Here is a 25,824-nt window from a genome sequence, read left to right as displayed (position 1 = left end):
GGTTCCCCCCGCAGTTTAGCGGCTTGTGTGGACGCAACATGCTGTAATCTGGAGATTAGCTCATATAATGAGCTGTAAATACAGCAAGGCCAGCCACGCTGCCGAGGGCCCACGTTTGCGCTCAGACGGTCCCCCATTCGAGTCGCAGAAGTGACCAGATGTGAAGCTTGTTTAATATTAGCCCAAATCACTGCAGTCAAGTCAAAGGTATTGAGACAAATTTCACCAACAGGAAGTGATTGAAAGATATTGGGCAAAAACACATACATGATGTTGGTGCATCAGTGGGAATTATTCCTTTGTTGATTGATGGTTTGCTCTTCCACACCAAACTGACCCAAGCATGCCTTCACTTTTACTCTCTGAACATCGGGGCACTCTAATTCATCTGAGTTGCCATTGTGGCCCACTTCCAGCTGCCCTAGTGAGTTACAGACGGCAATGTTTCGTACAGTCAAAAATAAATAAATAAAAATGTTCTTTCGCCACCTGTTGTCTGAGTCCAAAAGGTTTTAATGTGTGTTGGCTCCATTAGGGTGGATTAAACCATTAAAGCAGGGATTGCAACGCACTTCTGAATCTTTTTTTTTTTTTTTCAAAAATTCCGTAAGACACTTTTTAACATCAGGAAACATAATTTGGGTTGGCAACACACCTGGTGGCCAACGAGGAAACTTTTTTTTTTTTAAAACTATGTGAACAAAAAATAATGTGCACATGTTGTAAGCTCAACAATATCTTATTTATATTCATACATACAACATAACAGGTAAAATTACAAAGGAGCATTTGAGCCGTACTATAAAAAAAGAAAAAAGTAATACTACACTCAATTCGTATTATCTCATGAACAAAACCGTATTACAGGAACAAACTTGAAAAGTTGGGAAAAGTCCTAAATTGGTCTTGGAAATGAACATCCAAAAGTCTCTTTCCAGAGACGTGATCAAGTCAAGTGGAAATGACTAAATACTGTATTTACGACATTTCCTTGTAAATTATTTAATTTACTCTCATAATAGTTCTGATTTCTGATCATGACAACTTCATTCCCATTACAGCATATATTTTTTCTCATCTATGAGACCTTAATACTCCTTTGTAGAAAATAAATATTAGACATGACTAAAAAAAAAAAAAAAAAAAAAAGTAAATAGACAAAACCGATTTGGTTTGGAAAGCTAAGTGTTACAAAGTGTGTCTTGTCTTCTGGGAAGAGCCGGCGTACTCGGAATATTCAACACCCCCTCCCAAGCAAATGTCCCCAAAGCCAAAAATACACCAGCAAAAAAGGCGCAGCCAAGTGACTGTCGTGCATTTGTCTGTTCATACGCTGTCGTGAAGCAAAGCTCTCAGAGTCACTCGCATTTCGACTGTGGTCCATGACCACCAGAACCCCCCCCCCCGCCCCCCAACCCTCTCCTCGCTGGGCCATGAAATTAACCCCAAATAGAAACTACAATGCCAGCAGCATGGACAAAAACCTGATGTACTCGTCTTTGGTTGTGTGGCCCACTTTTGGTTATTGATCAGTCAGAACAAAAACGCAAGCACGCATGTGCATGCACGCACGCACACGCACGCACGCACGCACACACACACACTTCTCATGGGACTCATGTAAATGTAATTTCACTTCTTAGTGATTCTTCTTGTTTTCCTAAACAAATGTGCAATTATCTTTCATCTTGTTGAAGCAAATCAAAAAGTCACAACAACATCCACTCTGGGTCTCTGGTTCAAGAGGTTAAGACCCCCCAGCGGCTCCTCAGGCGAAGGGACAGTCAGCGGCGCCCCCATGTGGTGCTACATCCTCCGCAAAGTGCAAGCAGTGAAAAAGTCTCTCGGGTGTCGGCTCCCCACGAGCCTTTTGGAAGGGACGGGGGGATGGCTGAAAGTCAGCGTTGGTGGCGAGTGCCGGAGTGGTAGGGGCGTCGAGAGACAGAAAACAGACAGAGACAGAGAAAAAGAGTACAGTGGTGTCTCCAGGAACAAAAACAGATTGGTGGTCACACCTCCCTGTGGAAGGGAGAAACCCAGAAAGTCAGTCAAATGTACTACAATTGATCATTCTACACACAAAAAAAAAGAGCTTTGAGAGCTTTCGGGTGAAATTTCAGGATGACCCTAAAATGCCTATCCTATCACCTTTGTAGGTGAGATTATTTGACCTTAATACTTTTGAATTCACATGCTCACCTGTTCTATATTCCAGTAAATATGGTACACCGAGCTGTTCTCTGACAAGATACGCGTTTATATAGTATGTTGAACCTTGAAAAAACGTTTGTGCTGTAACTGTTACAGATGCCACAAGATGGTGGCAAAGCACTACTTTTGTCTAAATGAAGCTCCTCAATGTCAGTCGATGGTACCGTAGCAATACAGTGCGCATCTTTGTTTTTAAGTATATATTGGAGGAAAGGCTCCACACAAATTTTGCAAAGGCCAAACGAGTTCACCATAGTGCAGACGGGGCGATGCCGCAGTTCGACTCCCTGCCTTTTTCACACGGCTCTTCTGAAGGCATGAAAACATAACGTAGTTTAGGTTTTTTAAATGTGCATGCATGCTGTGTTTGAGCTCATTACAGTATTTGCTCGCAAGCTTTGCTTGAGTTTATTATGGTATTTTCGCAAAACTGGCATGCGCATTGAATGGAAAAAGTTTCCCAGTCAGATCGCCATCTTTCAAGAAAATTGTCAAATTCGCTTGCAAAATATGACAGCTAAACAAAAATGTGTGGATGAACATTGGACATTTTGTTCCCCCCACCAGAGAGGAAGGGTTCATACTTTTTTTGTTGAACGCAACAGCAAGCCACTCTGCCTTTTGTGTCAGATGTCTATCGCATTTCAAAGCTTCAAATTCTTCAGCGAGCCTTCAGCTCACTCTACGCTAACATCGACCTGGAATTTTTGAAAGGAACTGACCTTCGCAGTCACAAGTTGGTCACTTTGGAAAATCTTCAATCGATTCTGACAGACAATCACGTGAATGAACTGCTTCAAGTGGCAACAATGAAATTACAAGCCTGATTTGAAGATTTTTCAAGGAAAGCAATGTAAAACGTCTCATTAATTAAAGTCAAGAGTAAAAAAAAAAAATACTATTTTTATTTATTTATGTATTGCACTTATGTATGCGGACTTGTTTGAAGTGGTAGATTGTCTGTGTGACAAAGAGCACACAATTTTCATTATTTGGTCTTGGCACTCTGGAGGAGTTGATTTTTGTCATCATGTTGGTTTGTGACATTTAAAATAAATATGTCTGAGCAAAGGCATGTGTGTGAGGAGGGAATAATGTTCATGTGAAAAATGTGGCTCTTGATTGCTGACTGGTTGGCCACCCCAGCCCTAGTACTTATATCTTGGAATTTTAGCCCAAAACACAAAACACAAAATACAGTATTTCCAACTTTTTGTGACAGGTGAAGCTATCTGTGCAAATGAGGGCACTTACGATGCGGTGAGCGTAGAGTTGAGGACCAGAGTGGTGCGTATTCGATAGAGCTGTGCTAGCGTCAGTTTCTTGTGCTGTTGGGGCGGTGTTGTCCTCGCTATGAGCGACGTTTCTCCCACATCACCGGCGGCCGCTGCCTCGGACTTCCTTTCATCTTTCGCCACCGTGATGTGAGAACCGCCTTGGTCGAGTACGTCTAGGCGGAGGTCGACGGGGAAGGAGTCGGCGCTGTTGCTGGCGAGCTCCGACAGGCTCTTGCTGTGCGCCAGCGAGGACGCGTCCGTGTGCTGTGGGTTGGCGCGGTTGTGCGAGGGCAGCGTTTTGGCATGGAGGCGCTGCAAGAGGTTGTCCTCAGAACGAGATAAGACCAGAGTGGACAGCTTCTGGAGGCAGTGGAGCCTTGACTGCACAGGAGCCCTCCGTCGAGGTTTGCACAGCTGGGCCACTGACAACTGTGAGCCGAGTGAGGCAGAATCCTCCCCCTCCTCCACATCTTCCTCCTCCTCCTCATCCACATCTTCCTCAGCACCCACTTCTTCAGTTTGCGGAGGCCGAAGTTCTCTGAGCAGCGACTCCGGTGATAGCGTACCGTATGCGCTGTCCATGGAGAGAGAGCGACACTGAGGATCCAGCTCCTCGCCTTCAGGTTCCGTCTCTTGATCCAGCTCACAATAAGCACCGGAGGAGGTCCTGTGGAGACCTGAGGGGCACTCAACTTCAGACGGGGTGGCGATGCCAGCGGGTGTGTCGGCGTGTCTCTCCAGGCTAACGCTAGCAGCGGAAGACGCTTGCGAATCAGACGGCTCATCGACTTCCATCACTGACAACGTCTCAGTGGAACCATCCGACTGACTGAAAGTTAACAGGAAAAAAAAAAAAATGTCAGATTCACTGTAGACTATTTGGCTTCTATGTTTACAAAAATTTTTTTTAGGCTGGGTCAACCTTGTGTCACAGCATATTTCATGTACACCTGTACCTTCCGTCAGTCAACCATTACCTTAAATTATGCCGATCTTTGTGTCTGAGACAAGGTGAGCTTGTGTTGGAGTTGCTGCTCTCGTCTTCCTCTTCCTCATCCCGCTCCTCTTCACCGTCCGTGCAACTCGTCAGAGAATTCTGCAACCGGATCACTTCCTCGGAGCGAAGTCTCTGGAGTTGGTTCTGTCGTGTAAAGCGCAAGTTAGACGAAGCAACGCCACCTCGCCGTTGCCTGCTGGAAGAGATGCCGACAGTCAAACCTGGACATTGCAGATTGCTTCCATCCAGCTTCGCCCCTGAGAGGCGCTGTTGGCTTGGAACGTGTAGGCGGCCACTGCGCTCCTGAACTCATTGAGGTAGATGATGATGAAGGAACCTTCAGAGATGAGAGGAGCAGGATGTTAATTTGTTGGATTATCATCAGGGATACCACAGAGCTTTAATAAACATATAAAAACACTCCAAACTCCTTTGCTGAATTGACAACAGACCTCCATCTTCATAAATGATGTGAAATTCATGCTGATATGTGCAGGTCTCATTGTACTACATACAGTGAGGAAAGTACAGGGATTTAAATACCGAGCAATTTTTCATGTTCTCCCAGTTTGAAATAATGGAGGCAGATAAAATGTTCATCATAAGTGCATGCCTACTGTGATAGACAATGTAAAAAAAATAAAAAATAAAAAAAAATAATCCAGAAATCACAACGGATGATTTTTAAAAATAATTTATTTGTATGTTACTGCTCCAAGTTAAGTATTTGATTTGAAAATCAATGTTAACCCATTCGTGGGCAGCATCCCATTTTTGGGAAATCGTGATTTTCACGCATTATATCCTTCAGTATATCAAAATATTTAAGTGTTTTAATCTGAAGCCATATTTTGGTATCAGGAGAGGATAACTCATCGGTCAAAGATAGCACGGAGTTATTTCCCTTTCCTTCCTGACCCAACATGGCTGCCTCAAGTTATCATATAACTTAACCATAAACGAAAAAAGAAGTGTTATTTCCTTGATTATGGCCTGTTAGGAGACTTTTACCTCATTAAGGCAAAAAATTGCCTCCCTGCCCATGAATGGGTAAATATTTGGGACAGTAGCCTTTGTTTGCAATTACAGAGGTCAAACGTTTCCTGTAGGTTCACCAGGTTTACACACACTGCAGCAGGGATTTTGGCCCACTCCTCCACACAGATCTTCTCTAGATCAGACAGGTTTATGGGCTGTTGCTGAGAAACACAGAGTTTCAGCTCCCTCCAAAGATTTTCTATTGGGGTTAGGTCTGGAGACCAGAACCTTGATATGCTTCTTACGGAGCCACTCTTTGGTTTTCCTGGGTTTTGTCTTTGGTGTCTTTGTCAGCTCTTTGGTCTCAGCTATGTTAGTAGTTGGCGTCTTAGTGATTGTGTGGGCTGGACAAATTTCTTTATGCAGCTAACAATCTCGAACAGGTGCTTCTACTTTGGAAGAATAAGTGGAATGTAGGTTGACTTTTTAAAGGCGGATTAACATGTCTTTGAGGGCCAGAATTTTTGCTGATTGGCAGGTTTACAATTATTTGCAGCAGGAACATACAAATTCTTAAAAAAAAAAAAAAAAAAATCATACATTGTGATTTCCTGATTTTTTTTTTTTTTTTTTAGATTGCCCCTCTCACAGTGGGCATGCAATCAAGATAAAAAATTTAAGACCCCTGCATGATTTCAAAGTGGGAGAACATGCAAAATCTCAGGGGTGGCTGTGGCAACCCTATAGACTGAAGGGTAGCCACCCTGACAGGTACCCTGCATGTGTGTTGTAAATATTCGTGAATAATTTTGTGGTCATAATTTCTTTCAGCACTACATAGAAACATTGTGTCTATTTATAAGAGAATACACTATAGATAAATGTTTTTTTTTCAGAGCCCACTAGTCTCATTTAAAATGGTGAAGACATTTGTCGTCCCTCACAATCTGTCGCATCTCACCTGTGTCTTTCAACTCCTTGCAGACGATGTTGTGGATGAGGAGAGGCTGCCTGATGATTTTAACCTTCTCTACTCTCTTCACGGGCTTGGTGATGAGCAACACATCGGTAAAAAGGAAGCAGTAGACGTCCATCTATGTATGACACAGGGATAGATAGCATTTAAAATGATGGGGCGGAAAGATTGAAAGTACAAGGAAATTGGCGTTACCCGGCTATCTTTGCCCTCCTTCATCCTCAGAGCACCCTCTAGGTGAAGCTGTCGAGTCTCCTCAGCAGATGTTCCTCTCATCGGCGCCAAGAGGTCAAAGTGGTTGAATTCCTTGAGGATCTTAGTGGGAAAATATGAGTTGAATTGTTTTGAGGTGAGTTGTTTACTGTCAATAGATGCTGCGCTATAAAAGATGTGTATTGTAAGCCCATTTTTACATTTATTCTTCAATGTCTTTTGACAGTAAATGCTTTGTAATATTTGTAGTTGACTCAATGTTGTGTCATTGTTAGAATTGTAGAAAGGGTACATAAAGTGGGGTACAAACTAACTGACAATTAGGAAATTTTTTTTTCCCCATTTCCCATTTTCTTCCCCAGTGATCAAATTCAGTAAGGGCAAACTCTAGACTTCACCTGTATGTACAATGAACTATTAACAGTAGAATCACAATTCCTCAGACTGGGTTGAAGCAACTGGTTGAGTTTAGTGTTGAAACAATAATTCAAGTCTTTCACCAAATACTTGACTGCGCTGGGTTCTTTACAACTTATCTCACCTTTTCTACCTCCTCACTACTGCCCTCTACTGCTTCGTAGGACTCAATGCGGGCAGAAATGGTTGCCAGCCTCTGTTGCTCCTGCCGCTGTCGCATGTGTGAGTTGACGCTGTCAATGAAGCCCTCCACTGAGGCCACCTTGAGGTCAAGCGCAACGCATGATTGTTAGGAAGGGTGGTGTCTTTGCTTCAATCATAAAAGTATTACGCGTGCATAAGTGCGGCCCTTACCATACTGCCGATGACATCTCGGGCCGACTGCTCGTCCGTCTTCTTGAGCACACTCTTCAGCAGGAGGGGATATTTGGTCAGACGCTGGTGAGGCTTTGCCAACATGTCTGCTAACTTCAGACGGTTACATTGCTTGTGTGTCTCGCCCCACTGTTAACAGACAAGAAACTTGTTACACAACACCACAAAGAGACACATAACGCAATGCAAGACTGGTGAAACAAGAGGTCACATTTACTCACGGTGACATAGGTCCTGAAGAGCTCATTGTCCCTGAGAAGTGCGCGCATGTTCTCCATACAGCTTTCCTCCTCCATGCAGTAATGGATGTACGGCTTAAATCTGGACGCAAACTGAACACACAAACGCAGCAACTCTTTCAGTACACTATCGCTTACAAAGGCAAACAGTAGTCACATGCATGGAGGGGTTGTTAAGTTATTGGCTGAAGTGTGCTCGGCACAGTTATTTAGCTTTATTGATTTCCCCGCACTGATCATAAAAGGCAGGGCACATGGTGTGTACAGCTCTTTCTCCACACTGCTTTGCAAGATGCAGCTCAAAAGATTGGTTCCGCTCTCAGGCCGATTTTGACAACTTTATTTTTCCATTTAATTAAATGAGTTTGCCTAACAGTATGCTTAAACTGGCAGCAAAATACCATAGTATGGCAATTTCTCTGGAATAGAAGAGACAGTGGAAAGATATGCTGCTTGCTGCTGTGACCCCAAAATTAATAAGAACAATGACTTGGGTATCTTAAGGAAGAAAGTTGCTGATGCAGAAAGATAAAAATGTGCTGACATGCAGTGAATGGCCCATTACATGTAAAACAGAAAAAAAGGACGAGGGGAAATAGTACACTGCCAATTTCTTTCAGCTCAATAAAAAACACTTTAAAATGGTTGAGATCGATGTGACTTGGAATGAAATGTTGATTCATGGTATACTGTTAAACCACGTAATATTTCAAATATCAAGTTTGCTCCATTAAGAGTGAATGAAATGCAAGAAGACCAACTACAGTATGTGTATGCACAACAAGTTTCACATAAATGTTGCTATAAAAGTCTTTATTAACAGTGTTTTGCAGTTTGTATGACTTGATTTTATTCTTACATTTCTTTTAGTAATATCTGTATGATGATAAAACTGATAATTGTGATGATTTTGGTCATGATATTTATGATACAATATCTCAGTTGTGACATATCAGGAAAACAAGATGGCTGCTCTATTGCATCCTTACTCCAATCCCGCTGAAGCTGTCAATGCAATGACATATTTGCTGGACAGTCTCAGTGAATTTTACTGTGCCCACTTTTCTTTACAGTCCCGATTTAGTTTGACCAACCAAATACATTTTATTTCAACAGTTATACACATTTCAGTGAAATCATTGCAGTGGCGCATTAAGCCAAAAGATTTTCCAAGATGCTACCTACTGTTCTGAATCCATGCTGAAGGTCGGTGGGGTCAAGTAGTGCCCGGGCATGCCTGGCCTTGTCTAAAAGAGGGAGCATGACTTGGTTCCAGAGGGCCGTGTGCAGACGAACTATTTCCTGGATGTTGCTGAAGAGCCGTGGGGGTTCCACCTCTGTGAGTAAGCCACTCTCCTGAAGGTTGAGCAGGCCGGACAGGAAGAGCTGCAAGAACATCAACAAAGCATTTTACATTAATTTGGCAACTCGTGCACTTCAAAAGGCAAAGTTATTGCACCATTTATACATTCTTGCCATTTAACAGCAAGGTTCTGATCATGAAAAGTAACGCTTTTGAAGATGTGTGTGAAGACATGTACACTGACGTTGCATATTTTGAATATATATATATTTTTTTAACAATCTCAAGCTATACCCCTCCTTAAACCATCACCTTATCGTTTGTTATTGGACTTTGGTTTGTATGTCCCAATGATCCTAGGAGCTCAGTCAGTTGTCTGGGGCTTCACACCCCATGTAGGGTCACCCATAGCAAACAGGTCCTTGGTGTGGGACCAGCCTAAGCAAAAATCTCTTTGACGAACAATATGAATGGACTTAAATTTTCTTTGCCCGAACACAGGTCACCAGGATCCGATCCCAGCCTACAGAAACTGACTCTGGGGATATAGAATGTCACCTCTCTGGTAGGGAGGGAGGCCGACGTGGTGTGCGAGGTTCGAACGAGATGTAGAGAGAGCTCTTACTGGGGACTCCATCGTTCTGCTGAGGGACTTCCATGCTAACATGGGCAATGACAGTGAGACCTGTGAAAGCATTACTGGGAGGAATGTCCCCCCCATGATCAGAACCCAAGAGGTGTTCTGTTATTGGAGTTCTGTGCTCACCACAGATTGTCCATAACGAACACCATGTTCAAGGATAAGGGTGTCCACACGTGCACTTGGGACCACGACACACTACATCGCGCTTCAATGATCGACTTTGTAGTTCTGTCATCGGACCTGAGGCCGCATGTCAAGTGATCACTATCGGGTGATAAATTGGCGCGGATGTTGGTAGCAAATAGCAAATACTGTATTCTGTCGCTGCAAGCAGCCGATATGTTGAAGAAAATGTGAAAAATGTACAATGCAAATACCATTACAAGAAAAGAAATGTTGCTTTTAAATAAGACGTTTCTTGAACTCAAGTCTTTTTTTTTTTTTTTTTTTTGCAGAGCAGATTCCCATGGGTGGATTTGCTATAAATGGGATTAGTCTATACATTTCCAGTCACATGCAGTACATTATCATAAAGAGCAGAAAAGCTCAGAATATAAGTACTGTAACATTTAATGCAAAACATTGGTCAAAATCAAACCATCTGCATCCATTTGATTGCTTAATGCTTCAGTAAGTTTTCCAGCACAAAGGCCATGTTATTGTTTACAACTTCAAACAAAAGCTGTTTATCATTGTGTGACCTTTGTGTGTCTGTGCAGTGTCTCTGTTCTGTTGGACCTACATCAGTGATGACTCTGAGTTTTTTAATGTAGGTGGCCTCAGTGTGCAGCAGTTCCCATATAGCCTCTTGCTGGTGGAACTGTCTCCTTGTCAAAGTCTAAAACAAACAAAGCAACAAACAAACAAGCCAACACACACGTGAGTCAAAACAGGTTTGAGCATGAGTAAAGTTCACAAAATGGACAGTGTAAATTTACAGGAATCTATGTAATCACTCTACAGGCATATTAGCAAAGTAATAAATGCTCTGTTTAGCCGTCTTGGTTAGTCATTCACTTGCAATCAAGAGCAGTGCAAAACATCATTCTGGAGATTCAGAGAACTTCAACCATAAGGAAGTACATGTAGTCAAATGAGGAAGCACGACAGTAGAATTGACCACTGCATATTTGAAATTCAGCACTCAAATTCACCTATTGGGATTTTTTTCTTGAATTTTAATTGCGTTAGATTGCAGAAAATCCATTCGGTGTTTTTTACTTTTTTTCCTACAAGTACGTTTTTTTTTTCCCCCATGACAAATACTGTCTACAGTAAATGTCCAAGTATTTAAAATGCCATGAGCTTCTTCCCAAGTGGTTTCCTATAGAGCTCATGTACGTGACGTCACCATTTTCACGACGCCATATTGCCGGTCAAACAGAGCTGCTCGACATTGAACCGGAGGAGAATATTTACAATACCCGAGATCTGTTGTGATGTTGGTTGTCACAAAAGACTAGACAGATATTCAAAGACATCATTCTATCGAATACCAGCTGAAAAGACCAGAAAAGATCGGTGATTTCGGCAATTAAACGTGATGGATGGTGCCCAACCAAATACACACGCCTGTGTAGTGATCACTTTATTTCAGTTGGAAATTATTCTTAATCTCAAATTAACAATTAGTATCTATAATGTCAAATGGATTCATTTGAGAACAATGCGTATTTAAAAACAGAAAATAAGTCATCTGTCGCAGAGAGGTTTACGTGTGGCAGCAATACGCTTCAGTGTACGGAGGAGCCCACTCACTGTCCTCTTTTTTTTTTTTTTTCTTCCCCCCCAATCATAGTTATTGAATGTGAGTTTGTGTAAAACCAGGCGTCATTTATTTCAATATTGGTATTTGTGTTGAAAAAAATCTGAGTGGCTCCATCACTATGTGGGATTTATTCCTGATGACTACAGATTCAGCAATGATGTATTTGTATGTGTCCAGACTTTTTATACGCTTTCAAAGTCTTCTGTGTAAATCTCGACAATTTACTCACCAGATACATGTCTCGAGCCAGTTGTCCAAGACAACCGGAAGCAGGTTAACTGTCCACTTTCTTATCGGCGAAAACATCGACTTCTGGATTAAATATGGGTCCTATATGCCAAGTATCTCTCATTTTATTATGTACCTTCGTTTATTATCACCTTCTAAATGTTTAAAGGTATCGGACAAAACTCTGGCCATCGTCGTATCAGACATATTTTCGTTTGGTCTCAACGGACATAGCAATGAACAATGCTTTGTTTGACCAGCAATATGGCCAGTCACGTGATTTCGATGATGTAGGTGCACGAGCTCTATAAGGGTTTGGGTTACATTTTTGGTTTAAAATATGGATTTACAGATTAATAATCTCTTTTTGGGTGACACCACTGTTCAGTTGTCACCCAATGATCCAAACGCATTGTACGAAAGAGGAGCAGAGCAAGGTGTACATTTTCCGTCAGGATATTGTCTGTTTACGTGTATAGTTGTTATGAGACTTGTGAATATTTGAACATGTAATAGAAAAAATGATGGGCGTGACAAAGGAAAGAACTTGGTAAACAACATAGTATCATGCACGTAACATTAAGTTTAACTATTTACTTTTTCATGATGGCGGCAGCGCAGTAAATAGTGGCTCCCACATCAGCCCAACAATTGAGAGGTTATCGATTGTAATCATAGCAAGTGCCCTTGTGTGGCAGGTCTATGTTATCCCCACACTTACATGGGTTTTCTCTGGGTACTTTGGCTTTCTCCCACATTCCAAAAGCATGCATGTTTGGTGAAGAGTATAAAATTGTGCACAGGTGTGAATGTGAATCCTTGTTTTTACGTGCCCTGGGCTGAACATGCAAACAGTCCATGGTGTAACCTGCCTGAAACCCAAAAGTCATCTGAGGTAGACTTGAGCCTTTGACCCTGAATAACACGAAGAAGCCCGAAGTAAAAAGGATGAATGGATTTTTTTGGTGTGTCATCAATGTGTGTAATCTCACCAAAATAAAAAAAGAATACCTCCTGGTGAGTAACAACCCAGGGTGAAATAATCGTAGATGTGACGTTCCCAACGAAGGTCAAATGAAACAAAATGCGTGCTCATTAAAACTTAACTCCCTTTGCTGAGTTCATAACAAATGTCATTCATGTCAACAGGACAAGCTAATTTCTGAAATAGCATTATTACAAATAGGTAGGATGTCAAGAGGTTTGGCTGAAAATATTGGTTCTCCCTGACAGAGTGATTTGGTAATGTTACATCTGTTCACCATGTTTGGATTTGTTTGGATTTGTTTGGATTACCTCAACGTTGTCCAGCAATATCTGCCAGCTGTCTTCCAGGACCAGGTCGGGCTCCTGCTCGTCCTCCTCCTCCCAGGAGTCCTGATGGAAGGAGAGCTGCGGTGGCACTTTGGGCAGTCCGAACAAAGTGTACGAATGCAGCTTGCTGTGGAGCTGTTCCAGTCGGTCAACTTCCTGTTGGGCACACAGTTCAACGCTGTTAAAATGGAAGATGACAAGGCCGGGACCACGTTGAAATTGTGAAAACGAGTTGTGTGCACGGAAGAACCTTGTAACAATGAGCTTCAAGGCAGGGATGTCAAATGGAAGAGGAGAAGGACCGGGGGTCATAGATACACATTTGATCAAAAGACTGCGTGTGGTTGGGGGCAAATTGAGAGGTGCAAAAGGTCCAGAACCCATTGGAGGATCTCTGGCCCTGGAGAGCTTAAAGTGGCTGGAGAGGGTGAATAGACACACACCCACCCCTGACAGGTGACTGACAGATAGTGTGCCCCATCTGTCACGGTGTGGTATGTGAACTCACAAGGGCAAAACAATAATAATAATAACAAAGCAATAAAGCTTTACTACTTTTAAGGTTGCCAAACACTTCTATTTCCAAATAGTTATTGTTCAATCTTAAATTCAAAATATTTACAAATTTGACCCTATCAACAATGGAGTTCTCGGGCCAGACCAAAAAGAAAAACAATAAAATTTAAAACCTGTGCTGAGACAAGCAGTTGTTGTCCCTCTGTAGCAATGTGCCATACTGGTGTGATCAGGTGTAAGCTTGTTAAACAGTTGTTAAAAACACTTCTGGTTTCAGTTTGTCTATTTCTCGGGGGAAAAAACACAATTGCATCAAACTGTTAACTCTGACAAGAGTGCTGATTTGTCAAACATTAACTTGACTGCTTTTGAAAGATACCAAAAGGTCACTTGACAATATCCTCAACAATCATCATCCAACAGTATACACGTCTGCTAATTATGTGACAACTTTATTCTCACAAAATTACTGCTTTAATCTTGAAATAGTTAAACTTTATTCTAGTAGCAGCATGAGATGAGATGCTCTGAACTGTATCCTGTATTTACTATTTATTACACTCAAAGTATTACTCACAATACTCTTGTGCCACAAACAAAGCATTGTGAAAATTGCTGTCAGTTTTCACAGTTTTAGCTAGCAAGAATTAAAATGTGATCAATACATGCCTTGAGCCAGCAAAAGGCACTCGTGAAGAAAGATCTCGTAATATGAAGGGAAACCACATTATTAGTAATAACTTCTTTTTTTTAATGCCTGTAATTTTAACTGATTAACACAATGACCCATAACTGATTAAAATAACTGTGCTAGAGAAAATAACCAGTGCAAAAGTTTCCATTTTTTTAATGTAAGGAGAAGCAGTATGGAACATTCCCTTTGACAACTCATTTCCAATGGTGCTTGCAGGAAATTATCTGAGCCAACAAGATTTGGAGGGAAATGATCTCACCAGCCGCACCTCTGACCTCCTCCCACTGTTGCTTTACTACTGTTTTGTTGTAATCTTCTCTCTTCAGTACGTCTGGCCACTTGAGCCAAACAGGAAGTTGTCACGTGCATAACTTGTTCGGTTATTTTATTTTTTTAAGTTGTGGCTAACAAGACGCTGCTATTAAATGAAGAAGAAGCCTTTAGGCTTACCTTGCCGAAAGATGCCGCCGCTGCGTTGGAGCTGAAGAACCCACTGAAGCGGCTGGCGGCTCGGTTCTTCCAGCTGTCAGGACCGGAGCCGATGCCAGGGAGCGAGCCACCCATTTGCCCGAGCGTATCCGGTGTGGGAATGTTTGTCTCTCCCAGAAACTCAGTCATGTTCTTCCTCCGCCGTGACTGACCCTGCAGGATTGGAGAGGACAAAATTTAGCAAGGAGAAAGTAGTCAAAGAACATCACTTTACAATGAAAACATCATGTCCACTGTTTGACAATTTACAGTTTTTAACATTGAATATGAACGTTATTCACCTCTGTTTTGTTCAAATTGCCTAATTATCAAATGACTAATACCAGTTTCATTATGCTGTGCTTTAAAACATATCCTGCAGAAGTGTCCATCAAACACCCGGGGGAAAAAAACTTTTTGGGGGAGAAAGAGCAAAGACTCAACATGGTCAGGAGAAGAGACACTCTGTGTTCCTTTGTTTTAATCAACCAAGTGATGAGAACTTAAATGTATACCACAATTGGTTGATGGATACAGTTAAAAAAAAATAGGTGTTGATTAGTGATCAGAGTAAACTTGTTTTAGCTTGCAACCCATCATTAAAAGCTGTCAGAAGCACGAAAAACTCAGTATCTGCTCACCATAACATGCCATTATTAAAAATAGCAAATCTACCGTATGTACATTCAGGTCATTTCAAGACATTATGCATACAACATGGTGGAAAGAAATATTTTCTTTTTTTAGTGCCGATTCCATCCACGAACAGCTGCAGTGTTGTATTTTTATAAAATATAGCTATCTGAAACAGTACGTGGTGGTCATGGGATAGTGATAAATGAAAATGAAAGAAGTATCAGTGACTTCTTCATTTCCTGGGAAAACAAAAGTTCCAGATGGGTAAATGGAAAGAGGGAACTATACAAAGGGGGCACGCAAACAGGAATTCATCAGGGGAATTTGGCAATAGATATGACATCAGCAGGACCATTAAAGCAGTCAGACATAAACAGGAGAAGGAAGGACGTCCACTTCCTCACAGTGAATGCTCATTACATCACAGAAAGGTTGCTCCATTCCAAGACTGACCATTGACAACCCCCCCCCCCCACCTCACCACCACCACCACCATTGTTACCCTGTCAGCATGCCCTGCAGTATTACCCTTCACTTCACGAGCACCAAGAAAGCAAACAAACGGGGCTGCTGCCGTATCTGAGGAAGCACTTGTTTTTTAACACCACACTGTCAGTGATGAGGAATCTGCCGGTGTGGAGGTAAGGAGAAATCCCCCCACACCTTTGAAATTTAGTTCTCAGGAACTCGCATTCCAGGACATTGACACCGCCAACGGAACACGTCGACAATTGCAAACGAATTCCTTTGCAGATTCAAACAAACACCAGCGACGAGTTTGTACTTGAAGGTGATTGGCTAAACGGTTATGGTCAGGTTATGGACCCAGGAGGGGCGCTGTACATTAACCAACTGAGGTTTCAAGACCATGACCAATATCACTGGGGACTAACGTTTACACAAGACAATTGATAAAAAATGATAAAAACTATATTGGCTTGGCCATGTGTTTCAAAGAAAATCATTGAAACAACACCCAAACAACCTCTTACCAAAGCAATCATTCATAATGAATGATGAAGTATATTCAAGTGATTATGAAAATTATCATTTTTTTTGCCAGTAGCTGGTTCCTCTGGTACATGTAATATAAAGTAGCATCACATGTATTGTGACTATCATAGTGTTTTACAGTTTATGGCGTGAATTCATTACAAAAAAAACAACAAAAAAACCCACCAATGATAAAACAAAAACACAAGATACAAATACTGTCAAAAAAACCCTTCCTTATCAAATTATATACATACATACACACACACACACACACACACACACACACATATATATATATATATATATATATATATATATATATATATGAAGAGTTTGTTTTCAAAATGAGACATATCCGTTTTTTTCATTTTGAGAAAAGGGCTTGGTATTGAAGTGAAAACAATCAACTAAATTTATGTTTCTAACTATTGGGGAATGGAAAGAGATGCTAAAAAGTAACTAAACACCATCCTACAAAAAAATATTGGCTTTAATATTCACCGAGTTTTTTTGATGACAAATTTCATTTTTCTCCAAAGTGAGACATATCCAAACATTCTATTCTTGGCAAAGTGAGACATATCCAAATTTCAACTTAAACCTTCAGGAGCAGCTGTATTTTTTTTTTTTTTTTAAATCAGTTGCTTTTGATAGGCAATCATGAAAACTATTTGCCTTTCAACATTTCAAGCATTTTAAACTAATATTTAAGACCATGACCACCACATTTAGAGAGTTAGGTATCAGAAATAAGGGTCAGTAACCAGTCACAATTTTCACAATTAGCTCACTAATGTCAGATGTTGAAAAAGGAGATGAAAAAAATGGAATTTCTTTTAAGAAGGTGTATTTCAGTTATTTAGAAACTGTTTGTTTGTTCAGTATGAGGTCTTGGAAAGGCTGAGTTTACATCATTGTAATTTTGTGTATCTGTATGCGATTCTGCAATCCGACATCTGCAGGCATTGTGTCACTCAGTTGATTAATTTTGTTTATAAGTTGACGGGAGATCATTGAGAAAGTAAACTGCCTCAAACCAGTCTACCAAGGTTAATATGGGTTGCGAGGGATACCAGCAGAAAAAAAATAGGTAGTCGATCTCATACACACATCTCCAAAATGAAATCAGTTTCAAACTCACAAATTCACTGTTTGAAATCTGACTCAATGAGTCTGCTTTCTTTTGATTCTATTTATAGCTGTAAAATCAAACTCGGCATTAGCATCTCTCTCAAACGTGGGCACGGCCATTTTGGATGATGATGTGGAAGATACCGGAACTTCCCTCTAGACGAATTCTGATTGGATGCTGCTTGCTTCAGCAGCGCACGCTGATTGAACGAAATTATGTCGCATTTTGCTCTAAATAAGATCTCGATGTGTCGCATTTTGAAATGAAACGCGATCTTCCTTGGCTGATATAGAACGATATGTCGCACTTTTAACAAAAATCAGAGTATCCCGATAACTACCATTCGGAGCTGGATAATTTTGGCGCGAGTTTCGTAAATCTGAAAAAATGCCTGTCGCGTTTTGAAAACAAACTCATATATATATATATATATATGTACACACACACACACACACACACACACATCTATATATCTAATTATTTATTTGTTTTTATTTTATGTTTTAAAAAGGACTCCATGGTAAAATGTAATCCTGTGGACAAAAAGTTGTGACTTTAACTTGTATTTATATTATTTATAATAATTCTCTCAGCAACAGCAATAACCATTCGAAGAATACAGGAAATGCTGCTCTCCTTCACCTGACTGTAAAACTAAATACAATCTATTGATTTTTTGTGGGTTCAGGGTTCATCCTTGAATTTCAGATAACTATGCAAACAATTTTTTTTTTCCCCCCAAAAGAAAAATGAGATTAAGGAAGTTGTAATTAGCTTCCTTTTACACTCACCATTGAAGCCAGAGGCATGTCAAAAGTACCAAACACCATGCTGGTCTCTCATATGGACTCAGGGATCGCAGCCCATTCTGGAATCAGCATGCGCGCTCTTCAGTTTTCCCTTTTTAAACACTGTCCTGCATCCACTCGGCTCGCCTCGCTAAGGTCCAGGACCTGGTTGGAGTGGCTGTAACTGTGTTTCTAAGAGGAATTTTTTTCCTGTCCTGAAAATAGGGACACGCAGGCAGCGTTGCGAAGATCTTCACTGCTTGCATATCATGCGGACACTGGCCTGAAGTCATAGCAACCAGGAGGATCCTGCCTCATTGTGTTGGCCAGGAAAGAGGAGGGAAGGCAGCACGCCCCTGCCCCCTCACCTCCCTCCGAAAACAAGAACGCCATTTGAATATTTGGAGGCAGAGCTTCAAGGCAACAGCTTAAAGTGCTATTGTACCAACAATGATGACGCAAACTTCCATTTTAAACCAGATTTTTGAGTACTGGATGTTCATCTTGACATCATATCGACCAAAGAGGTTTCCTGCAGTGGGTCTGATGTTTCCATGACGACTGCCTGATTAGATGATTCAACGATTCTTCCGATAAAATTCTTTATTTCTTGACAATTTCAACTCCTGCAGTTAGGAATTCGTCCAGAAATGTATCAACATTTTCTGGTGAAAACACAAATACAGTACATCCTATTTAATAATGCTGAAATACAATTTGTTGGAGGAAGATTCTCAACGATCATATGCTCATGGGGAGAGTGATAAATATTTAATATAAAGTCCCCTTCCAAACGAATTGGAATAGCAAGGTCAATTCCTTTGGTTTGTTGTGGACTGAAGACATTTGGATTTCAGATCAAATGTTTAGAATTCCATTTATATTTAATAGTACTGATGGATATGTTAAACAACTCGGGACAGAACACCTTTTGATTGACGCAAACAACTTTACAAGTGGGCAAAAATATTGCAACAGACTGTTAAATTAACAAAGTGATTGATATTTCATATTTGGTGGCATCACCCTTGCTCACAATCACTGCATCAATCGTGCAAACCATTGACTTCAGACTGTTGCATTCTTTTTTTAAATGCTTTTCCAGGTCAGTTGTTGTTTGTTTCTGGGGGGTTTTCCCCTTTCTCTTCAAGAAGTAAAATGGTGATTGACTTGGCCAGACTAAGTTCTTCCAATTTCCCCCCCCTGATAGTCCTTTGTGGTGGTGGAAGTGTGTTTTGGGCCGATGTCTTGTTACATGATGAAGCTTCACTCAATTAATTTGGATGCTTTTTTTGTAAATACATTCATTTTCCATTCCGATTATCCTCACTAGTGTCGCAGGAATATGGAGCTTATCTCAGCTATTTTCGGGCTAGGCAGGGTACACCCTGAACTGGTCCCTACTCAATTGCAGGGCATACATAAAGGACCATTCACACTCACACCTACCAGCAATTTAAAGTCTTCAATTAACCCATCATGTATGTTTTTTGGGATATGGAAGGAAACCAAAGTATCCAGAAAACACAAAAAGGAAGGGGGAGAACATGCAAAAAGTGAATGCTTGGTCTTTCCATCACTTTGGTAGAGGTTAATCTTGGTCTTATCAGTCCATTAAAACTTTGTTGCAAAACATTTGTGGCACATCTCTGTACTTCTTTGCAACATCCAATCTGGCCTTCCATGTCTTTTTGCTGATGAGTGGTTTACATCTTATGGTACGGCCTGTATATTTCGTCACTTGAAGTCTGTATTGTGCATTGTGATACCGTCACCTCTGCTATGTGGAAGTTGGCAGAGATGTTGACTGTGACTCTTGTTGTCGGGTGTTTCCTCACATCTCTCACAAAGTTTCTGTCATCAGCTGATGTTGATACCCTTGGCTGACCTGCTGTTTCATGGTAGACCAGTAGTTTCTTTTTCAGGGCTTTCCCAATTTTTTCATTGCCATTGCCCAATATTTGTCCAACAGCTCTAATCTATTTTCTGGTCTTCTCTCAGCTTCAGAATGGTTTGCTTCTCTCCCATAGGCAGGCCATTGGTCTTCATGTTTGCTTAACAGCAAATGCAATTTTCACAGGTGAAACCCAGAGACAAAAAAGGATGTATCTAATGTTTAAGCAATCAATCTAAAAGGCAACACCTGAGCAACGAGAAACACCCATCAGTCACATGTTCCAATACTTTTGTTCACTTGAAAAATGGGTGGCTTCAACAAAAGTGCTTTATCCTGTATTTTGAGCTGAAAGCAAAATATGTGCAATGGAAGGAACTGATCTTGTCATTCCAATACTTGTGGAAAGCACTGTATATATAAATGTATTTAGTTTGTTTAGTCAAAGAATGTTCAAATGCTACTCAAAACATTACCTGTATACTTGTCATGTGCTCTAAATTTCGACCCTGGTACAGATTATTTCCATTTTCGTTATTTTCTTTTCAGTATTTCAAAATACAGTATAAACCAATCCAATCACTCCACAATTCCCAGGTGTTGTTCACCTGGCTAATGTCTCTTTTCCATTGTACCAGTTTTACCCCCAACCAGCCTGATTCTGCCCTGTATCGTCTCCAGAATTACACCTTCAAGCATGCCCAGCTGCATACAGTGTACATTGCACCCCCGACACACACACACACACACAGCCACAAAGGTTCCATTTACAGTGGGGAAGCTGAGGGGGAACCTTCCGGGTTAATGATATCAAACCTTGCTCACAGCTTTATCTTATCATGGCCGTTTGTGGCAGTAACCTTGGCCAAGAAATGTGAAAATCTTCACACAGGACAGGCTTGTATGGTAATAAGCAAAGGGATAGCCCAATAACAATTCTCCTTGATCAGACAGGTTTGATTAACGATGGGAAAACACAGTGACCTTCCTGAAAGTATCAAAGCACACACACTCAACACTGGCCTCAGCCTGGACAAAAACATCACGTGTGGATAACCAGGAAATGGATATGAAGACAAACCCCCTGCTGTGAACACGTGCTTCACATTGAAAAGGTGTGACAAACTGTCTACGTACAAGAAAAAAACATCGGGTTAGCCTGACTGAAAATGAAATTTAAAGTCACATGCAAAAATGTCCTATTGTTTATCTAAAACAGGGTTTTGAACTGGATTTACTGAAGCATGTAAACATCAGGTACAAGATCCACGCACAGTTTTGGACTTCAACATAGATTACAAGAACCTGGTTGATCAGGAACATCAGTCCTTATTCAAGATTTACCAAAACAGATCATGTATATCATTTGTAACAGACAGTGCACACTATATAACAAAATGTACATAACACTGTCCAAATTATTGTTCAACAGGCTGGCAGATTACAACGAGCAAAATACTAAGAGGGCAAACTGATAGAGCGGATGCTATTTGTAAGCAAAAGAGGTCCTCAGTGTAATTGGTCAACCAAAAAGATCCAAACTTATAGACTAAAAGGGCCCATAAAGCAATCTTTTGTAGTTGAAGAGGACAGTTATATCTTCTAAGCATAATGCAAAAATTTAGGTACCGTAATTTCCGGCCTACACGCCGCAACTTTTTTCACATGCTTTCAACCCTGCTGTTTATGCGGTGATGCGGCGCTAGCGTTACCCCACCTGGTTATAAGCCTTGGTACACAAAAAGAGTTTAAGCTAGCGTTAACGTGGCACTAGCGTTAAACTCTTTCTGTGTACCAAGGCTTATAACCAGGTGCGCTCTGTAGGCCGGGAATTACAGTAGTTGAAATGTGTTAGCAACAGTGCCAGTTCACCTAAAGTGAGTAAGTTGGGGCAACATAAAGTAAAAAAGTCCTTGGAGTTTGGATTGCTCAAGTCCCGCTGAGTACAAAAACACAAAAAAGGTAACAAGTTGTTGAAGAGATGCTAGTGTGATTCCTGGCTTGTTTGCGCCTACCCCTTTCACTCAGACATCAAAACAAGATATAACAAGATATACTACAGGATTATGCAGATGAGTGCACGTAGAATTTCTGCTTAAGAGAGTACTATCATCCATCCATGCATTTTCTGTATCGGTTCTCCTCACGAGGGTCACGGGTGTCCCGGGGCCTATCCCAGCTATCTTTGGGCAAGAGGCGGGGTTCACCCTGAACTGGTTGCAGGGCACATTGAAACAAACAACCATTTGCACTCACATTCATACCTACGGACAATTTATAATCTTCAATCTACAGCAGATGCTTTTGGATTTGGATATTGTTGATTATATGGTACAGATGTGGAGAGCAATAAAAAAATAATATACAAATTAACTAATGGGAAAAATGTTTGACATGGCAACACTGCTTTTGGAGATGATTTTTTTTTTTTAAAGGGTTACCAAGTGGAGAGGTTTTTTCCATAACAATCATGTTCCGAAACTTTTTTTTTTACCATATTCAAATTAGTTCTTGGATTAATACCTGGAAATCTACTAATTAATGGGTCTGTACCTCCACAGTTGCCAGTCACATTTCCCCAGCTAAGTGCACATTTACTATGGGCAGTGGAAAAACAGTACTGAAATTCTGTATTCAAATATAGTAATATGCCATAATTAAATTGGTCTTAGATAAAAGCCCAAAAAAGAGCAAATGATGGGCAGGTGCGACGTGACATTGCTCTTTAGTGGGTTGGCATGGCAGTCATTTTTGAATGTCTGTGCGAAACAGGTTGTGACAATGTAATATGGAGGGAAAACTTAGCAAAAAGGCAATGAGATAGCAATTTTTGAATTTCTTCTTCTGTAAATATAACTACTGGTAATTGAATCTTTAAACGGCACGTCGGGCAAGGACCGATGCCCCTCACCTGACAGTCAGAAGCTTGATTAACGTCCGGCGGCGGTGAATCTGGGATCTCCACTTGAAGAAGGTCCCAGCTGTGCCATGATGACAGGCGGCCAAAGCGCACCATTTGATCACACAAAAAAATAATTCTCAGAGGGAGACAGCGCTCAAATGAGTAGTAGTTCCAAACTGAGACTGTAGCTTGCCTTAACGCAACCTGATCCTGCAGGAACAAACTGCTACAGGCCGAAGGTCACGCACGCAAACAGTCATCTCCACCTTAAGGCGTCAGGAGATCTCTTTTGTTCCACAGAACACACACAAAATACACACACTTTTACTGCTCCGCCCACAACAGTGTGTATACTAGATGAGACTAGATCTTTGCAGGTGTAATTCAGCTACTATAAAAGGTAAGTCAGTTTTATTGGAACTGGTTGACAAAACAGCAACTTTTAATCCCATCTGCTAGATCTACGTGTTTTGTTATGTCATGAACTCGTTAAAAATTTCCATTTTAAAACATTTAATTAACACAGTTTTAGGATCTGAACTAAGGGTTCAACCAAACAGGAACATCTCACACTGTTTATGTACTTTGAAAATAATTTTACTTATTAGCGTAAAACTTTGAAAACTATCCTAGAAAAAAATACTTAAGCCTGCCAAGCGATATTGCTCTGTAATGCGAAAAAAAAACCATCCAGACTTTCAATTTTGATGTATCACTTACTTTTGCCATTGCCCTGAGGGGTGAAACACGAGATGCACAATGTTAACACTAAGTCTGTCTTATCCACTCCCTCAGTGATACTTGTCACGCCATTAGCAGACTGTAGTGACTGTATTAAGAGAATCTCATTTGAGAGCGAGTCATTCAAACACAGTCATGTTGACACGTGACCGCCACTCAGTCAGTCTTTGACAAGCAAAAACCACACCGTGGAAGCCTACAAGCAACCCAGTACTTCTATTGTAAAAATTGTCAGCTATCGAACAGTCTACAGAAACAACATGAAGTGGATTCGAGAACCAATTGCACAGTTTGGGAAAGAGGAAGCCAATGAGGAAATAGCTTTACACACAATATACCTGTGAATTGAGTGCCTGAGTACATGCTTTCGTTTGACATACCCTTCACACTAGCTGAAGGCCTTTAGGGTCTTTTTTCAAAAATAATTGTGAGGTAATGGTAACCACCCCCAAAGTTACTCCAATAAAACTACAGTGGTGTTTAACTGCGACCAAAAAAAGAGTGCCAAAGGTTTGAGGAGCCCGAATCAATTTAAAACACACTTCAGATTTTTTTTTCTAGACTATAAGGAAAAACCTAAACAGTACTTTTTTTTTTTTTTGGGGGGGGGGGGGGAAGATTTCTTTAGGAATGCCTCCATGTTCTTGCTGACCACTTGAGGGTTCCTATTTTATAGACTTGGTGGCATGTGAAAGCGTCAACATTGTTGGTGGTTACGTTTTATAGAGGGGACAATCTACCAAATGAAGAAGTGCTTACTGCAAGTCACAAGGTTTCCAAGTGGTTAGGTCATTTTATAGACTGTAATACTTGCACCCTCCCTTCTTGATAAAAAGTCATGTCACAGCCTGAAATGTGCACACTTGTGTCGAAAGCTCATAAAACAGAAATGGGAGAGTTCCTTTGTTTTCCCCACTGTTTTAAATATACTTGCCGTACAATAACACATAACTCAAGTGTATTTACAGAAGTTAAGTAAGCAATGTAACACTCTTTTATTTAGTGAAATTATATGACTCCGTTACTGCAATTAACTGTATGGGCAAACACTAAATAGATATACAACTTCATCCCTTTCGGGGCACTGAAAAGTGGTACCGAGAACATAAAAGCATCTACTACTACATCTACGGTATTTTATGGTAGAGAGAGGAAAATGAGACAATATCACATTCAAGTAAGGCTGATGTTTGTTGGAAATATGGAATAATACAGTAAGAGCCAGCCTCTCCAAAAGCCGGAAAATAAAGGTATGCTAAATGTGGCTTGTAAACCCCCCTGTGGTATTCACTGTGTAGACACTTTAAAGACATTGATTTAGTGCCAGCAAATCATTAACTAGGTTCGTGCATAAACGTGGTGAACATACATATGCTTGCTAGTCACGCATATATAGTTTGAGCTACAAAGTCATTTGAGTCAGCTAATGTTAATTAAATCTCTAACCTAAAAGATCTGGGTGCTACACATAGATTTTAATAATGGGAATATTATAGAACCTAAGCTTTCCTGATTACAATGGTAGTGTGTTAATTTAAATGGTCCTTAAGGTAGTTGGTAGTCATAATTACATATTGAACAATTATGTTGTTCTGGAATGGCAGGCCATCTGACATCAAAATCTGTTCTAGGGCATACTTTTTGCAATCAAAAAACTAAAACGGTAGAGGCAATCTACCTTACACTTTGATAACAGATAGTCCAACAAGGTTTTAAATTTGTATTTATTCTGTCAATTAAAGGTGGAATTAAGAGGACCCCTGATGATGTAAACCCAGCAAGGCAGACAAATGCGACTGAATGAGGAATTTGTGGGGAAAAAAAAAATACAGTGGACAATTCAGAACCGGACAACTGGAAATTAGCCCTCGTACATATACCAAATTCACTGCAAAAGAATGGTGTTCTTATTGGAATACGACGTTTTGAATAGCAATGTGACAAGATTTCCCAAAAATGCGAGCCTCTCGAAATGCTGAGTCTAGTTGGAATGACTACTCCAATCTGAGTACAATACACCAAGAATTTTGAAAATCAAATTATTGATTATAGCTTTTTTTGTGTAGGAAGAGAATAATTTGCATTTTGAGGAACATTTTTGTTTGATATTGCCTTTAT

The 25,824-nt window shown here is 40.7% G+C and overlaps 1 protein-coding gene across 5 annotated transcripts in view; it reads right to left on the bottom strand.

Moving 5' to 3' along the window:
- Positions 1–307: 307 nt before the first annotated feature.
- plekhg5b (pleckstrin homology domain containing, family G (with RhoGef domain) member 5b) overlaps positions 308–25,824 on the bottom strand; it is a 75,858-nt gene continuing 50,341 nt past the window's right edge. For 3 of the 5 annotated variants that reach the window (XM_061838831.1, XM_061838802.1, XM_061838811.1), the window contains 13 exons: positions 14,600–14,791; positions 12,922–13,095; positions 10,372–10,467; positions 8,869–9,069; positions 7,666–7,776; positions 7,424–7,573; positions 7,194–7,331; positions 6,635–6,754; positions 6,425–6,557; positions 4,707–4,822; positions 4,466–4,629; positions 3,466–4,317; positions 309–2,019 (listed from right to left, as the gene is read on the bottom strand). In XM_061838831.1, the coding sequence (XP_061694815.1) occupies positions 2,010–2,019; positions 3,466–4,317; positions 4,466–4,629; positions 4,707–4,822; positions 6,425–6,557; positions 6,635–6,754; positions 7,194–7,331; positions 7,424–7,573; positions 7,666–7,776; positions 8,869–9,069; positions 10,372–10,467; positions 12,922–13,095; positions 14,600–14,791 (2,457 nt within the window). In that variant the 3' untranslated portion in view covers positions 309–2,009. Of the gene's footprint in view, positions 2,020–3,465; positions 4,318–4,465; positions 4,630–4,706; positions 4,823–6,424; positions 6,558–6,634; positions 6,755–7,193; positions 7,332–7,423; positions 7,574–7,665; positions 7,777–8,868; positions 9,070–10,371; positions 10,468–12,921; positions 13,096–14,599; positions 14,792–25,824 lie in introns of all 5 variants that reach the window. The other 2 variants (XM_061838820.1, XM_061838840.1) reach the window with 1 other exon arrangement.

This window comes from Syngnathoides biaculeatus, chromosome 2, assembly GCF_019802595.1.
Source record: "Syngnathoides biaculeatus isolate LvHL_M chromosome 2, ASM1980259v1, whole genome shotgun sequence".
Lineage (NCBI taxonomy): Eukaryota > Metazoa > Chordata > Actinopteri > Syngnathiformes > Syngnathidae > Syngnathoides > Syngnathoides biaculeatus.
This window is presented reverse-complemented; position numbering and strand designations above follow the sequence as displayed.